Source organism: Camelus dromedarius, chromosome 3 (genome assembly GCF_036321535.1).
Source record: "Camelus dromedarius isolate mCamDro1 chromosome 3, mCamDro1.pat, whole genome shotgun sequence".
In the NCBI taxonomy this organism is placed as follows: Eukaryota; Metazoa; Chordata; class Mammalia; order Artiodactyla; family Camelidae; genus Camelus; species Camelus dromedarius.
Window position 1 is genome coordinate 111,470,214 of NC_087438.1, and position 18,480 is coordinate 111,488,693.

Here is an 18,480-nt window from a genome sequence, read left to right on the forward strand (position 1 = left end):
TCAGTGGTAAATATGCAGATGGTGCATTCAAATAACAAAAAGGTGCTGTGTCTGGAGCAGAAAGAGCTGGGGGGTTGGGGGGAAGAGTGGGGAAGAAACCCACTCCTGGTGGCCTTCACAGGCCAGGGGCGGGAGGGGTTCCTAGCAGCGTGGAAGGCCAAGGGCGGTCCTTTAAGACAGAGATTAGACAAGAGGGGGTCAGGTGTTAGCATAAGTGCCCACAACGAAGCCTGGTCGCATCCCTGACAGAGGCCTTTGTGTGCTCCGAATGGGACATTGTTATCTGTCACAGTGGCCTCAGCTCATGAATGCCCAGCAAACACCTCCCACTCAAGGTGTGGCTGAGTATGTGGCCACCACATCATGCAAATGGCCATGGAGCTCATCCTCAGGGACCTTCCAGGCAAATGCCTTCCCACCTCTACGAGGAAACCACATCCTTGCCTCTTCATCTTCATTAACACATGGCATTAGAAGGTAGAGAACACACAGGCAGCGCTCCAACAGGCGCCCCCTCCCCCCCCCAAAGAACCTCTGGTCCTTTGCAAACTCGAGAGCAGGGAGAGTTCAGAGGAGGGTCAATGGAACACTCTGTCTCCCCCAAGGAGGTCTGAGGTGGAAGCTCATCATGTGAAGTGAATGAGGCAGCAGCACGGGTCTTGTTGTAGAGGGCCGAGAGCCTCCTTCCCCTTCCTCCATCCCCTAAGGTGGCTCCTAAGGTCGATTTTATGTACATTAACAAAGCAGAAAGTTGACAGTTCATGCAAGGGGCAACTTTCCTAGTAGGAAGACATGTCTAGGAGCAAGTGAAATTTTGGGAAGAAAAGAAAACAAGAAGATAAGAAAACTTGGCAGTAGGGCTGTGTGTACCAATCCTCTGCTTGGAATACTTCAGTAATTCCTCATTGCGTTTAAAATAAAATCCAGGCTTCATACCATGTCTGTGAGCCTCACATGATCCGATCCCTCCCAGCCATTAGGGCCTTGGACTGTACTATGATTCCCTGCATCACTGAACTGCAGTTTACTCTCTGCCCCAGGGCCTTTGCACTGGCGTTTTCTTACCTCATAGCTGCACGGCTGGCTCCTTCACTTTATTCCATTCTCTAGTTAAATATCTCCCCCTCAAAAAGATTTTCCCTAACTACCCTCCCTCAAGCAATCCCTTCCCTACTCCCAGTCACTCTCTAGCCTAGTACCCTATTGTGTCTTAATCACTATCTGAAATTTTCTGATTTGTTTATTTGTTTTTCTCTCTCCATACCAACTAGAATGTAAATTACATGAGTGCAAAAATCTAGTCTGACTTGTTCAACATCACATCTGCAAATCCAAAGCACGGTGCCTGGTACTTGATAAATATTTGTTGGATGAATGAATGGATGTAATAGTATTCTCACTGGGAAGATAGTCATGTGAATAAATGAATTCATTTATTCATCTAAGAAACATGGCGTAACAAGTATTCATGCATGGATAAATAATTATTGAGAGACTATTATGACCTAGGCCCTGGAGATGAGAGGCAGCCTCCCTACCCTGAAGGAGCTCATAGCGTTGTGGTTAATGTGGAGAAATGTGGCGAGAATCAGACATGATGACGTACTGGTCATGGGATGTGAGGAAGAGAGAGGAAATGAGTCCCAGGCTTTAGGCTTGGGCAGATGAGGAGATGATTATGCCATTCTGGGAGAAGGGATCCTCAGATGAGAAGGGGAGTGGAAGGTCAGCTTTAGAAATGCTGAGCTGTGGAATATCCAGGTGGGAATATCCAGCAAGGAGTTGGATATCCAGATCTAGAGCTTGAAAGAGAAGTTCTGTCTGGGAATGCAGAGTTGATGAATCAAAGGCAGTGCTTGTGGCCATGGGAGTAGGTGAGACAAACCAGGTAGAACACAGTGAGGAGAAAAAGGAAACAAGGTGGGACCTTGGAGAAAACCAACACTTAAAGGATGGTTAGAAGTCAGACCTGCAGGAGAGTCTAAAAAGGAGAAACCAAAGTGATGGAAACCAGCAGAACTCACTGTCATAGTAGCTGAGGGAGGACAGTACCTTATACATTAGTGATGCTGTGATATGCCTGAATGGTATCCATTGAACCTGGTAACAGGGCAACCCTCGGCAACCTTTGCCGGGGCCATTGCTGAGGTGTGATGTAGCTAGGCATGATATTTCTGTTTGCTGTGGAGGGAAGTAAAGACTGGGAAGTAGAGAGAGAGGGAATGGTAGAAAGCTCTTGTAAGGTGCTCAGACCTGAAACGAGGAGAGAAATGGGAATGATGGCTTGGAGATAGTGGCTAGAAAAACACATTCAGTGATGCCCCCAGAGAGCAGAACAAGGATCCTGAATGGAAACGACCGGGCAGCAGCCTTGGCTTAATACAAAATCAAACTTTCTAACCATTAGAGTTGTTCAGAAGTGGGTTGGGCTGTCTCCAGGAGTACTGAGCTCTTGATTCCTGGAGATATCAAAGAATAGCCTGAATGTTATGTTCAAAAAGAGTAAGGTGTTCAGTCACTAATCTGGGCTTCCACCAAAAGAAACTGGAGAAAGAAAAGCAAATTAAACCCAAAGCAAGCAAAAGGATGGACATAATAAAGATAAGAACAGAAATCTGTAATCAAGAAAGCAGAAAACCTATAGGGAAATATCAGTGAAACTAAAGGCTGATTCTTCAAAGAAAAAAAATAATAATAAAATTGATAAACCTCAAGCCAGACTGACCAAGGAAAAAAAAAGAAGACACAAATGACCAATATCAGGAAAAAAATGGGGAAATTGCTATAGATCTCACAGACATCAAAAAGGTAATAAAGGCATACTACAAACAACTCTGTGCCCCCAAAATTAAACTTAGATGAAAGGAATCAGATCCTTGAGACATGAAAACCCCCAAAACTCACTCAAGAAAATAAATCAATAACCTGAATAGTCCTCTATCTGCTAAAGAAATTGTGTACTTATTTAGGAAAAAAACCAAAAAAACTTCCAACAAAGAAAATTCAAGATGCAGATGGTTTCACTTATGAATTCTACCAAACATTTAAGGAAGAAATAACACGAATTCTGCACAATCTCTTCCAGAAAACAGAAATGAGGGAGAACTTTTCCCAATTTACCTTACAAAGTCATCATTACCCTAATGCCAACACCAAAGATATTTGAAAAGAAAACTGCAAATCAATGTCCCTAATGAATATAGAGTAAAAATCCTCACCAGAACACCAGCACATAAAACCCAACAATACATAAAACGGATAATGCATCACAGCCAAGTGACGCTTATCCCAGGAATGCAAGGCTGGTTCATCATTCAAAAACCACTCAGTATAATTCACTATATTAATGAACTTAAGTATAGCCTGAATAATCAATAGCCAATTTTTCAGATTATATGATGAATCGAAGGATCTAAGCTTAGACATAGCAATGACGACCAGGTTACTTGATTCACTGGTTTGGGGAGAAACCGATTAATTAAGAAAGTGGGGAAATTTTCCCTTCGGTTGAGAAACTGAGAATTACACTTATTTAGATCAGGCAGGTCCCTCTGCAGAGTTCACTTGTCCTCCCTCTGTTATCCTCACTTCAAGGACTGAAGGGACTTTGGAGGTTTCTTTCTTGAGCAGCTGGCCTGCCAGATTTCCACAGCCATGTTCCACCCCTGCCTGGTAAAGAAAGCCAGCGGCACGCACAGTCCTGATTTTCTTAGGTGCTTAGACTCCAAGAGTGTTGGAGTTGAATGAAGCCTGTATCTTATCTCATCTGAATCCCCATAGTTTAAAGAAGAAAAACCGAGCCCCGAGGAGAGTGGCTCATCTAGGTCCCCCTCCCCACCCTTTGCTCTGAAATCCAATGATCATAAGCTGGTCCTGGGACGGGAAGCCCATCAGACCGTATCTTCCAAGACTGTCCTCCCCCAGCCTTTCTCCTCCAGCCTTTGTAGTTAGTGTATGTTTGCTGCTAAGCTTACTTTTATGCGTGACAAGTCCCCATCAGAACCTATCTGTCTGGGATCTAGTTCCCCTTCTCCCACTAGTTGAAGTCTGGTGTGGAGAAAGCCAACCAGACACAGGTTTTGACACCAAATCATCCCACATCAGTGGATTGGGAGACTGGCCCAGCCACAGCTTTGAGCCCATAGGCCTCACAACCAACCAGACATGGTGTGGGTCCATCATCTCTATGTGATCCCACTGCCACTTTGAATTCTTCAACAAATTCCTTATAAAATGTTAATGAAATGTGTTGCACACTCATTATATGCAGGAACCATGCTATGAAGCCGTATATTCTCTCACTTAATGCTCAGAGCAACCCAGGAAAATAGGAACTGTTCTTATCCCCATTTTGCAGAAAAATAAATAGACTCAGAGGGGTTATGCAATTTGCTTAAGATCCCACAGCTAGTAAGTCAGAGAGCCAGGATTTGAACCTAGGTCTGGCTGACTGCAGTGCTCAAGTTTTTTGTAATGAAAATCCTTGTTGAAAATAAAATGATTTTTTCTTTCTTTCCCTCGCTCTCTGTTTGCAGTCTCAGGAGGAAGTCTGTGATTTGCTCCACGCTGCACCCTTCCAGAACATCTTGCCTAGAGTCTACATCAAAGGTAAGAAACCACTGGCAGCTGCTGAAGAGCCAGCTTGAATTTGAACCTCATGCTCACTTAACCCCAATAAACTCAGATCTGCAGTCAGAAAGAGAGCTGGTTACAGCTTTAGGCAGCTGTTGAATAGTCATCGAATGGTAGTGTTGGAAATGATGCTCCAGGCTTGTTTCCTTGGTCCTTCTAGATCATCCCTATTATGTTGCTGTGTAGTTTGGTCTAAATCCTTCAAGTGATGGGAAACTCACCACCCCATGAGGTAGGTGATTCCATTGTTGGACAAAGATAATAAAACATTTTTCCTTGTAGTGAGTCCTGATCACACTTGCCAGAAGGAGAACCGTTCTCCATGCTCCATCCAAGTGCTGGAATATAAGTAATCCAGCAGGTCCTCTGAGAGCTCTTCCTTCTCCGTTTCCCCCATGTGCCCTGAATCTCATTTTCTGCCTACTGCTCTTTGTGCAGAGGGGGAGCGGCTGGAGGTCCGAATGAAACGCCTGGAAGCCAAGTACGCCCCGCTTCACCTGGTCCCTCTGATAGAGCGGCTGGGGACCCCTCAGGTACAGTCCCACTCTCATGGACCCAGAGAACCAAAAGGAGCTTTAGAGGGAGAGCATTTGATCCAACCCCTTCATTTTACATATGGGGTAACTGAGGCTCAGAAGGGGAAATTCTAATACCGCGCAGCCTGTTAGTAGTAGAGGCGTGTCTGGAATGAGGTTTGCTGACTCTCAGGCCTGCACTCTGTATCATCTGTCCTGCCAAGGAAGAAGGAAGGCGGCAAGTCTCTATTATCTCCTGTTAGGTGTCAAGAATTCTGCTAAGTTATCTCTCTGAGTTAAAACCACACATCCTGTGAGCCAGCAGTTCACCTGTGGGTATCTTTGCTAAAAAAAATATTTACAGGAATACAAGATGTTTGCCATAGCCTTGTTTGTTAAAGCAAAAACTGGAAACAACCTAAATGTCGATCAGTAGAGGGCTGACTCAATAGAAAAAAAGCATGTGCTGTCTCCCTTCGAGTTGATTCAAGCAAACGGCACATTTGGGGGTGGTGTGGTCAGGGGAGTAATTCAGGAAGAAGAGAAACAGGGCACAGTAGTGACACCAGCCGGGGTGGCTTGTTTTGTTCGCCAGAGCTGACTGTTTAAAAGGTTTAGGATTCCGAATCCTCTCTTGGGCTTGCCTCCCTAAGGCCCTCTCTCCTGTTAGCTCAGAAGCTTATGAGTCAAAGAGATTGTTGTCCTCTGCAGAGGGCAGAAGGCAGCCTCCTCTCTCAGAAACCACGGCCGGTGCTGGGGCGCGCTGCAGAGCCCCGGCTGCCCGGGCAGTCAGGCTGGTGAGCAGCCCCTGCCGGACCCCCTGCGGGCCACCCACCTCCTACTGAGACCAATGACTAAGCGTTTAGCGGCGTTTGGGTTCTTCAGTCACCGCAGAGAGAATTTGGGTGCTGCGGAATATGCACAGTTTCTGTTTTGGCCTTCGGGGGCTGAACACAGAAAGTCCTCTAAAGATTGCCTTTTTAGGGAGAAATCCCCCAAGCCAGCAACATATAAATGTGTCTGCTTCGCTGTTGGTGTCATCCTACAAGAATCTGGCCTCTAGCACCCAGGGTTTGGCATGTGTTTCCACTTAGGAGTCTGTGAATTCCTTCCCTGTTCTGGTGAACACCATCTTCTTGGGACTGACAGAAATCTCAATTTGTGAGATGTTGATATTTAACAAACGAAAGCCTAGGCGTTCTGCCGGAAAGGAAATGCCAGGTTTGTAAGTCTCCCAGCCCTCGAGGAATAGTCCGAAACTCAGTCCTCCTGTAGAACAAAGAAAAATTATCAAGTTGTTGACTTCCAAGCTAGCTGGGGTTTAGGGAACTCACGTAACATCTAGGTCAGTGACAGGGAAATTCTGCTGCATACTGAAAGTTGGGTGGGTTTAACTGTATTGCACTGCTGGCATTGTTTCTGGGACAAATTGGGGTGACCTGATTTGTTGCCCAGTGCTTTCATGGAGAGAACATTCTGTCGGGGATTCACAGGGCTCCTTTTCCCAGCTTTACCCTTAGTGATTACATAATCTAGTGCTAGGTATTAAATGCTCCGGCCTTTGTTTTCCCATCTATAAAATGGGCAAATAGCTGTTTTGCTTCCTTGGCTGAGCTGCCTTTCATGATTGTTAATGATACACAAATAAGTTTTAAAAATTCAAAAAAGCAAAGATTATATGAAGAATGAGTGTGGAGATACCATTCTTCTCCAAAGTATGCTAAATATAATCAAAGTACTCCCTGCAGAAATCTCTGTCCACATGGTTTCACAGATGCTTTTTCTATACCCTGGTTAACTCAGAAAAGAATGACAGAAAGAGACAGGAGAAAAAAAAAATCCCCCACTGAGTGGACTAGGAAAGGAATGGATTAAATGTATGTTAAACACACACCATGTGTATATAGCACCATGCCACAGAGTGGGGATATATGCAATGATCTTTGATGCACTTTTTCAGAGCAAAAAGAAAGTCGTATCGAAAGAAAAAGGGACACAGAAGAAAACTCACAATATAAAAAATATAAATGCCAACACACATAAAACAAACATAAAAAGTGTTCTGCCAGTGATTCATGAAATGAAAAAGAGCATAAAAGATGGGTATGCAGTGGCTGAAGCTTTCCTGGGACTTAGTCTGCCACTGTATGTAGCAAAAGCCTTTTAAAACTATTTATACCCTTTGAGTGAATAGTTCTATTTCTAGGATTTTATCCTAAGAAAATAACCAGAGATGAACTCAGAACGTGTAATATGTAAGATAATTGCTTAAGAATTGTCTATAATGATGAAAACTTGTGAACAATATAAAATAACCAACAAAAGTAGAGGATTAAAAGAATAACATCATATCAACCGGCATTTTCATAGCCATTAAAATACCATGTTACTGAAGATACTGAAGGAAGTGGTTTTTTTAGTAGTATTAGTATCTTAAGAGAAAAAGACAATATAGATAGTATGATCTGAATTTTGTTAAAATAGTTACAAACACACACTCACATACATAAGCACAAACAAATCATGCACCAGTGTTTTAAGAAAGCTCACTTCTGGGTAATGGAATTTATAGGAGATTTTTATTTTCTTATAACATTTTTACAATTTTTTTTTCCAAATTTTACTTTTATAGTTTGTTGGAAAACTCATAAAGGTAAACACTTTTCCAGGAGAGGGTCAAAAACCCCTAACCATTTCAGTCGGGGGCCTTTCGTTGGCTGTAGTTTGGGGGTCACTGGAGTTCAGAGTCTGACTGCAGATTTTTAAACCCGCTTGCTAACTCTTTAGATCCTCCCACGATTGTCATGCTCTGTGGGCTGATTCAGACTAAATGCACAGGAGATTAACCAGTAAACCAGAACTCTCTATCTATATTGGTTTATGAAGGAGAACATTCATGGCCCAAGAAGAAACGTGGGTTCTTTATTTACTGAGCGTCTTTGCTGGACCAGGCACGCCTTCTGCAGTGGAGAGCCCTGTCGGGGTCCAGACACCACCACAGAACAGTGCCTGGTGAGAGCAGAATCAGGCACTGGGTCAGAGGTAATTTCTAGCTAACTGTGGCAGCTTCTCTGCTCTGGAGCCATCTTTCTCTGCCACCAGAATCAAGTTGAGTCTCCAGAATCAGGGTTCCCTGTCCAAAGCACACATCAAACTCTTCTTCCCCAATTCATATTTTTCGTCCTAGACTGCTGATCCATTTATGGTTGTCATGACACCACCCCTCTGGACCTATCAGGCTCCAGTATTGGTGTTTCCTGACTTAGTTCCCAGCGTGGATTAATTCAGTGGAGGCAGCCCTGTTTCTGGGGGCAGTAGGGTGGGTGCGTACATGGAAGAGTCAGGCAACGCGCCCCCCACTCCCAGCCACACTGTACAGTGAGCTCTCTGGGGAGCTGACCCCACGGGTGCCCTGTGGGCCTCTCGGTCTCAGAAGCCAGCACTCTTTAGCTCTGTCCCTAGATTTGGAGAACTTACTTTGACCTTGGATTTTGATATCTAACTTTGCACATGGCTTTTGAGACCTCTGCCCCTAGGTATTTTCACTCATAAAGCGGTCGGTATTGTGCAAGTCTAGCCAGCTGCTTATTAGAGATGCAGTAACCAGAAGCCAGATGAGAGGCCGGTTTAAATGATTAATAGAGATTGTTAACCATGGTGAGAGGACTTTTTTTTTTTTTTTGAGTTATAGTCAGTTTACAATGTTGTGTCAATTTCTGGTGTAGAGCACAATTTTTCAGTCATACATGAACATACATATATTCATTTTCACATTCTTTTTCACCATGAGCTACCACAAGATCTTGTATATATTTCCCTGTGCTATACAGTATAATCTTGTCTGTCTATTCCACATATACCTGTCAGCATCTACAGATTTCGAACTCCCAGTTTGTCCCTTTCCACCCCCTTCCCCCCTGGCAACCACAAGTTAGTATTCTATGTCTATGAGTCTGTTTCTGTTTTATATTCAAGTTCATTTGTCATCTTTTTTTTTTAGGTTCCACATATGAGTGATACCATATGGTATTTTTCTTTCTTTCTGGCTTATTTCACTTATAATAACATTCTCCAGGGACATCCATGTTGCTGCAAATGGCATTATGTTGTCATTTTTATGGCTGAATAGTATTCCATTGTATAAATATAACACATCTTCTTTATCCAGTCATCTGTTGATGGACATTTAGGCTGTTTCCATGTCTTGGCTATTGTAAATACTGCTGCTAAGAACATTGGGGTGCTGGTATCTTTTTGAGGACTTCTAATTGGAGGAAATAATTCTGTAAAATCACTGGCAAATTTTTAGGAGTAACATATGCTCATTGTAGCACATTCAACTGTACAGACGCATTTATAGTAAAAAGTGAAAATCCCAGCTGCTTCTTCAAGCCCATCTGTTCCCACAACTGACGTTAATCCTCCTAAATGTTTTACACTCTCACCCACCCCATGTATAGTTTTGTGTCTGTCTGTGGGATTGTATGCTGTTGATGTCTTTTAATAGGATTGTAGTATATGTCCTTTTCTGCAACGTGCTCTATTCACATACCAATTTAACCCACAGAACTAGACCACCAGTGTTCAAATCCTAGCTTTCCCCTTACTGGCTGCCTGTCTGAACCTCAGTTTCTTCATCTGTAAAATAGGGATAATGATGACGCCTACTTCATAGGGTTTGTGTGAGGAATAAATGAAGTCAGTACTTAATCAGATGCACAGAACAGGGCCTGGTGTGTTACACACACACTGCGTGTGCACTGGTAGTAGTAATAGTACAGTAGTAGTAGTAGTAATACTAGCTATAGAATCATCTCAGTCTTTTCAAAGGCTACCTAGCATGTCATTATATGGGTAGATTCAATTTTTTTTTTTTTTAAACTATTCCTCTATCGACGGCGCCTAGATTTTACTTACCACAAGACTTCCCTGTGATGGCACTCAGGTTTATAAAATCAGTGCCCACCTCTGGACAAGATATCAGTTCCGGTGAATGAATTCCAGAGGTAGCTGGCGCCAGGGTTTGGAGATCTCGGGTGAGAGGTGGAGGATGGGATCTCAGGTGAGACTAGAGGTTTATGTACCTTCCCGTTCCCAGCAAATTGCCATCGCTCGGGAGGGCGACCTGCTGACCAAGGAGCGGCTGTGCTGCGGCCTGTCCATGTTCGAGGTCATCCTGACCCGCATCAGGAGCTACCTACAGGACCCCATCTGGCGGGGCCCACCGCCCACCAACGGCGTCATGCATGTGGACGAGTGCGTGGAGTTCCACCGGCTTTGGAGCGCCATGCAGTTCGTGTACTGCATCCCCGTGGGGACCAACGAGTTCACGGCTGAGTGCGTGCCCCCGGGAAGGCGGGGCCGCCCCCTAACCTGCTCATCCCCCCAGGAGCCACCAGGCCGCCAGAGCTCAGCCAAAAGGGAGGGCGGGGTTGGGGTTGTCCAGTGAAGATGTACTGAGCACATGCGTGTCCGTCTAGGTGCTGGGTGCCGGACGAACACCCATGCCCAGCAAAAGTAGACGATTCCTGGCTCCATAGGGCTTGTGGGCCGAGAGGAGACAAGAACACAGACAAAAGGTGCAATGCATGGGGCTGCTTGGCAGTGAGGGCAGGAAGGATGAGAGATGCCCCAGAAGGGAGATGAGTGGAGTGTAGGAATTCAACTCAGGCTAGAGCTGAGCTTGAACATTGCCTGGGATTCAGCTCTTAGAGCGGAGAAGGGGACCTCCCAGGAAAGGCTCCAGGTGGTGTGTGAGAGCGTGCACATCAGGACCTCAGACCTCTCCCAGGACCTATCTTCTCGAGACTGGACGCTGGGCTGATGGAGGGGGCAGGAGGGAGCCCTGGTGAGAGTTTGGCACTAAAGCCTCATTGCCCACTCACCCCGATAGAAGTCCGGGGGATCTAGATAAAAGAAAGGATTCCCTGGCAGAAGCCAGGCCCTACCTTGCTTGTGAGGCCTCTGGGGGCCCTTGAGAGGAACCCAGTCCTGTCCTCAGAGAACACAGAGGCGGGACCCCCTTCTCCCATCACTCACCCAGCTACACAGCAAAAACAGTAGTGCAGGGGGCAGACAAGACCTGCCCTCCAGGAGCCAAGAGCTCCAGAGGAAATGCACGTCGGGGCCAGAGAGGCATCCCTGAGGAAGTGGTGTGGGGAGTGGGATGGAAAGGCTGTTTCCAGAGCAGCTGTACTTTCAGCCTCAGAAATGGGGGAGCAGGGAAACGTTCCCAGTGGGCTGCAGCTCCTGGGGACAGGAAAGCCAGTGAGAGATGCCCCACGGCCTCCTAAATCACCCAGATTGCTGTTGAGATTAGGGGCGTGCAGGCTGAGCGTTACCCATTTGCTGAAGTGCCCTTACCCTCTCAGGTGGCCCTCTGGTTCCTTTCCAGAGCCAAGGCAGATTCTCATCAGAATTCTCATGGCCAGATAAGTCTCCAAAGGCTGGTTGGATATTTTTTCTTGCAAAGTTGTCATCTTCAAAACTGATTTTTCATACCCTAGTGGGCTGACACACTGACAGCTCTTTGTGCTTAAAAGGGCTTAACCACAGTCCCTGGAAGAAACGAATCCACACTGACAGCTTCCCTTGTACCCATTCTACAGATTAACAGAGTTGGTCCAGAGACGGGCCGGCTCACTAGCTGTACTGCTGGCCCAAGATGAGGGCCCTCCCCTCTTCCTCCCCTGCCTCTCACTCCAGCTGCTTCCTCTCCCGCTCCCAGGCAGTGTTTTGGAGACGGCTTGAACTGGGCCGGCTGCTCCATCATCGTCCTGCTGGGTCAGCAGCGTCGCTTCGACCTGTTCGACTTCTGTTATCACCTGCTGAAAGTGCAGAGGCAGGACGGGAAGGACGAAATCATTAAGAATGTGGTAAGCGGCTCGGGGCTGGGGCCTGGGAGACGGGGCAGGCCCGACAAGCAGGCTTTCGTCTGCAGCCGAGGGTGAGCTGTTTGTGGAGGCCAACTCCCCACACGGCAGGGAGGTTCAGACACTCAGCGGCTGCGACCTTGTCGTAGGAACCCATGAGTCACTTGCTCGTAACGCACTGGGATGACTCAGGTCACCCCGCTGGGCAGGGCCAGGCTCCCGACCTGAAACACACCTTCCTTCTGCCAGTCAGACTCTGCTGGTGCTGGTCTGTCATCTGCCCAGACTTCTACTGAACACGAAAGTTGCGCGGACGTGGGGATGGGGGCGCGCAGGGCTGCGATGGGAGCATCAGGAAGGGCCGTATAACCGGGCTGAGGGGCTGCCAAGGGGTCTTGGGGGCTTCCCATCGAGGCGATGCTTGGGTGAAGTCCAGAATGACCAGCAGCAGACAGCCAGGCAGAAAGCGGGGTGTAGGATGGGGAGGGTGCCCCAGACAGAGGGAACAGCTGGAGCGAAGGCACAGAGGCATGAAGATGTGTGGCTGGAACAAAGCGAGAGTCTCCGGGACCAGCCGAGAGGAAAAGGAGGCAGGAGCCTCCTCAAGAGATTTTTTTTTTCCAGTGTGGTAAATATACATACATTGAAGTTCGCTATTTTAATGATTTTTAAATGTGCATTTCAATAGAGTTTAACTGTTTTTAAGTGTTTAATGCATTAAATATACTCACCACCACCATCTCTAGGACTTTTCATCCTCCCCAACTGAAACTCTGCGCCCAGTAAACAGTAACTCCCCCTTTTACCTTCCCCCTCCCCAGCCTTTGGTAACCACCCTTCCACTTTCTGTCTTGGTAAATTTGACTGCTCTGGGCACTTCATATAAGGGAATCTTCACTCAGCATAATGTGTTCAAGGCTCACCATGTGTGTGTGTCAGAATTGCATTCCTTTAAAGGCTTAATAATATTTCATTGTATGTATACACCACGTTGTGTTTATCCATTCGTTTGTCAATGGACACTTGAGTTGCTCCCACACTTTGGCTGTTGTAAACAATACTGCTGTGATCGTGAGTGTACAAATAACTGTTCAAGACCCTGCTTTCTTTGCTTTTGGGTATCTACCTAAAATTGGCATTGCTGGATCGTACGGTAATTCTATTTTTAATTTTTGAGGACCGCCATACTGTTTTCCATAGTGGCTGCACCATTTTACATTCCAACCAGCAAGGCACAAGAGTTCAGTTTCTCTGTCTCCTCCGTTCTATGTTGCTTTCTGGATATTTTTGGAAATAGCCGTCTGAATGTATGTGAAGTGGTGTCTCATTGTGGCTTTGATTCACATTTCCTTAACGATTTAGTGATATTAGCATCTTCTCGTGTGCTTTTTGGCTGTTCGTTTGTCTTCTTTGGAGAAATGTCTGTTCAACTGTTTTGCTCACTTTTTAGTTGGGTTATTTGGTCTTTTCGCCGTTGTTGAGTTGCAGTTGTTTCCCCATTCTGAATACTAATGCCTTATCAGATACCTGATTTGAAAATGTTTTCTTTTGTTCCAGGCGTTGCCTTTTCACTCTGTTGATAGTAATCTCTGATGCAAACAAGTTTTAAATTTTGATGTAGTCCAATTTATTATTTATTACTTGTGCTTTTGGTGTCATATCCAAGAGGTCATTGCCAAACTCAACGGCATAAAGTTTTTCCTCTGTTTCTTCTAAAAGTTTTATAGTTTGTGCTCTTATGTTTAGATTTTTAATCCGTTTTGAGCTAATGTTTTGTGTGTGGTATAAGGTGAGAATCCAACTTCATTCTTTGCATGTGGATATCCAGTTTTCCCAGCATCATTTGTTGAAAAGACCATCCTTTCTCCATGGAATGTTGTGGGCACCCGTGTCAAACATCATTTGACCATAAAAGGAAAGGGTTTATATTTCTGGACCCAGTATTCCATTGGTCCATATGTCTTGTCTTCACGCTTAAACCACACTATTTTGATTACTGCAGCTTTGTGGTAAGTTCTGAAACTCAGAGTTTTATGATCAAATTCACGTTTCATTGCCAATCTCTGGGCACCCATAGAAGGCCTTGACAAGAAAATGACACAATCATTGACGCATCAGGACCCTGGATCCCACCCTCAGCTGAATTCTTCCCTTACTGTTGATTTCTCTGTCCCCTCCTCCCACCCCTAACCCACGTGCCCCTGTCCTTCTGCAGCCCCTGAAGAAGATGGCAGACAGGATCAGGAAGTACCAGATCCTGAACAATGAGGTTTTTGCCATCTTGAACAAGTACATGAAGTCCGTGGAGACGGACAGTTCCACCGTGGAGCATGTGCGCTGCTTCCAGCCGCCCATCCACCAGTCACTGGCCACCACCTGCTAGGCGGGAAGTCCTGCAAACCCCTCGTCCTGGAGGAGGAGGAGAAGCAGGAGAGAGAAAGCCATGGCCAGCCTGTGACAGGGTCTGGCTGGACAGCACGTGGGATGGACCCAGAAGCAAATGAGAGCCTCCCCAGACACATCTGCACCTCCCGAGGGCTGGGCCTGCATGCTCTCCCATCACATCTCCATGGTGGTTCCTCCATAGTGTACATGAAAAAAAAAAAAAAAGAAAGAAAGAAACAGGGCAATATGTGCTTTTTTTTTCTTTTTTCCCCCCAACGGTGTTTAAAGTCCTAGTTTCACCCTTAATCTCGTGGTTCCCCACATCTGTGGCTGCTTCCCAAGACCTCCTTCCTAAATGGCGACCTCCTACCCAGTGCCCGGGCGCAACCCCAGGACTGAAGCCTTAGAGGTGGAGAGCAGAGTGTGGCCATGCCCCGGGACGTCAGCCTGGCCTGACGGGCATGCCCCCCTTACTAGCGTCTTCACCTCCTCTGGCTCCCTCCCCCAACTTCCCCAGATGGCATCTTCTCCTGCTCTGGACGCCAGGGAGTCCACCACCGAGAGTACTCCTGGACCAGGCACTGAGAGCCGTGGTGAACGGGAGGTGAGGACCCGGTATCAGCACCGTGGTAGATGGGGTCGTGGGGTTGCCTCTGGTCTTCCATGGGCTCCCCAAACCGTGTCCTAACTCCCCTCTCAGGATATTCCTAGAAAGCATTCAGAAATGCATTCACAGCTGGATCCCACTAATTAGTGTGGAATTGAATTAGGAGCATGGTTAGGCCCTCTGGGTGGAAGCAGTAGTTATGAACCCAGCCAGGAATTCCACAGGCCTAAACAGAAGGCTCTCAGGCCATCTCATCAGCTTGGTGGAGACTGGGTCCTCTGTTCACTGAGCAAGTACTTAGCACTGAGTCACTGGGGCTCCAGCTTTGAACAGGCCAGGCATGCACTGCCCGCAGCATTAGCCAGCAGCCAAATTAGGGGCTACTTCTCGGCACAGACTCTCTCATCAAGGAAGACCGTCACAAGAAAGACTACATTAAGGAGTTATTTTAACAGAAGCCAGAAACATCTTGGGGTCAGGGAGGTAAGGAGTATAAATAATACTTGTCAGTGTGCTTTTAATTCCAAAATACGCCTCTAAGAGGAGTCCTGGTTTAGTGAACAGGACTTCCAGTGTCCAAGAAGCTGAAAGATTCTGGAGACATTTTATCTTTTACTCTCAACTCAGTGTTCCTTAACTTAGATTTTGAGGGGTGGGACATATGTCACAGGGACGTGTCTACTTCCATTTCTCAGACTGAACCAAAATTCCTTGCAGAATCTCCCCCCAAGAAATGGGGAGACTGTGTAGAAGGATGGAAGCCTTTGGGAAGTGAGTGTCTCATTGCAGAGTCTCACCATCAAAGGGCATCTGTGACCCTGAGCTTGTAAGAACGTATAAAGTGAGACATTTGATTTCTCCCTCAGCCCAGGAAGGAAAAGAGAGAAAATAGAACGGTAACAATCCTCTCCCTCAGGGCAGAAGAATGGGAATGATTACCGTTAACCAGATGGCCCATTTCAACCGTATGGCAAGAGCAAAGACGTGTCTGTAGCAAGAGGTTTGTGTGATACACTCACGCTCTCCAGAGAGGGGAGAGGTGGGGCTCGCCAAGTGTGGTCCAAAGGCCACCTCCATCAGGGCCTCCTGAGGTTGTTACCTGTGATGCAGGTTCCTGGGCCCCACCGGAAACCCACTAATTCTGCAACTTTGGGAGCAGGATTGAGAAATCTGCACTTCCCACAAGCTGAATTGTTGTGCTGCCCGTGGAAGTCTGAGGACCATGCTGCAGAGTGCCCCCGGCACTGCTCACCTTGGGCTTTGAGCTCCCTCTGAGCCAGGAAGAGACACCTGTAGGGCAGGAAAGTGGGTCAGGGTGGAAGCTGTTGGGCCCTCCTGTCTGGAGCTGCCACGTCCTGTTCTGATTTCTCATTTTTCCCTCTTGATGATCATAGATGAGTCCCAGAGGCAAAAGCGAGGTGTTACACCACGCGGGAGAACTACACAATAAAACCCACGGTCAAAGCCCACAGGACATTTCTGAGCTCCGGAGCCTTCAGTCCTGTCTGGGGACGGTTGCTGGCTCATGCTTTCAGATAGATGACTGGCTGTTAGGTCCTGGAGATCGTTCCAAACCCTTGACCACTGCTTTATGGAGATTTGGATCATCCATTTGATGAGATTGCTATTTCAACCACCCGCCCCTCCCACCCTGAATTTGACCCTCTGGGTAGAATCCCATTATCCTCAAGAGATTTGATCCCAGTAAATTGAGGTCTTTGCCTTCAGGAGAGACATTTCATTTCCCTGGCTCACCAGCAGCATTTATGAACACCGAACAGGTTTAACGTTCTCTCCTTCCTGGTGTTACTGCCCCCTTTTGATTTTTTGTGTATCTAAGAACCAGGAAAAAAAAAATCTTAGGTTTTAAAAAATTAAAAGTAAATGTTTCAGAAACTGTCAAATGTACCATATTTGTATTAAGAGTTGTGGGAGATTTTTGTACAATGAATCTACATTTATTTATGGTGACTTATATTTACGCTTGTGATCAGATAATGTTGTTAAATTCTTAAATCATATTTGCTATGCAGCTGAAGATGATATTTTGCTTTGTATTTTTGGGGTACCTGTGTTAAGTTGATGAACATTTCCATCTCCATTAAAACTGCTTCCAAACCAGTGAAACCAGCATCTTGGGTCTTGATTCTGGGTCATATTCTGGTCCTAGTCGATCTGTGGAAGGCCATGTGAAAACGGGTAACTAAGGAAACAAGCTGAAAGAGAATGAGAAAAGATAAACATAAAGAAGATAAAGACATTGCACCCTAATGACATGTTTGCTTTCTCACTGAGGGAATTAAAGCTTTACAAATTGCCTTGCACTGGGCAGAATATACGAGAGAGTTCCTGCATTTAGGGATTTTATAGTCTAACACTATCTGTACACTCTACATCCGTAGTGGTTTTCACTTTTTAAATTTTTTTTAATTGAATAGTTGATTTACAATGTTGTATTAGTGTCTGGCGTACAGCAAAGTGATTCAGTTATACATATATATATGTGCAAGTGTGTGTATATATATGTATGTACATATATATATTCTTTTTCAGATTCTTTACCATTATAGGTTATTACAAGGTCTTGATTGTTTATCTATTTTGTATATAGTAGTGTGTGTGTCTGTTAATCCCAAACTCCTAATTTATTCCTCCCTCTTCCCTCTGGGTAACCGTAAGTTTCTTTTCTGTGTCGTTGAGTTTATTTCTGTTCTGTAAATAAGTTCATTTGTATCTTTTTTTTTGATTCCACATATAAGTGATGTATGATATTTGTCTTTGTCTGACTTCACTTAGTATGATAGTCTCTAGGTCCGTCCATATTGCTGAAAATGGCAGAATTTTGTTGTTTTTTTGCGGCTGAGTAATTGTCCGTTGTGTGTGTGTATATGTATATATATCACATCTTTATCCAGTCATCTGTTGATGGACACTTAGGTTACTTCCGTATCTTGGCTATTATAAATGATGCCGCTGTGAACATTGGGGTGCATGTATCTTTTTGAATTAGAATTTTTGTCTTTTCTGAGTATATGCCCAGGAGTGGGATTGCTGGATCATATGGTAAGTCTATTTTTAGTTTTTAAGAAACCTCCATACTGTTCTCCATAGTGGCTGCACCAATCTACACTCCCACCAACAGTGGAGGAGGGTTCCCTTTTCTCCACACCCTCTCCAGTATCTACTATTTGTGGACTTTTTGATGATGGCCAGTCTGACCAGTGTGAGGTGATACCTCATTGTAATTTTAATTTGCATTTTTCTGATAATTATTGATGTTGAGCATCTTCCATGTGCCTGTTGGCCACCTGGATGTCTTCTTCGGAGAGATGTCTGTTTAGGTCTTCTGCCCATTTTTGAATGGCTTATTTGTGTTTTTGATATTGAGCTGTATGAGCTGTTTGTGTATTTTGGATATTAACTCCTTGTCGGTCACATCATTTGCAAGTATTTTCTCTCATCTAGTAAG

The 18,480-nt window shown here is 45.5% G+C and overlaps 1 protein-coding gene across 3 annotated transcripts in view; it reads left to right on the plus strand.

The window, feature by feature from the left end:
- Positions 1-17,138, plus strand: part of CYFIP2 (cytoplasmic FMR1 interacting protein 2) — a 108,357-nt gene extending 91,219 nt beyond the window's left edge. For 2 of the 3 annotated variants that reach the window (XM_031449411.2, XM_064484490.1), the window contains exons 27-31: positions 4,536-4,608; positions 5,071-5,165; positions 10,246-10,484; positions 11,875-12,022; positions 14,235-17,138. In XM_031449411.2, coding sequence (XP_031305271.1) covers positions 4,536-4,608; positions 5,071-5,165; positions 10,246-10,484; positions 11,875-12,022; positions 14,235-14,402 — 723 coding nt within the window. In that variant the 3' untranslated portion in view covers positions 14,403-17,138. Of the gene's footprint in view, positions 1-4,535; positions 4,609-5,070; positions 5,166-8,033; positions 10,224-10,245; positions 10,485-11,874; positions 12,023-14,234 lie in introns of those variants that run through there. The other variant, XM_064484491.1, reaches the window with a different exon arrangement.
- Positions 17,139-18,480: the final 1,342 nt, after the last annotated feature.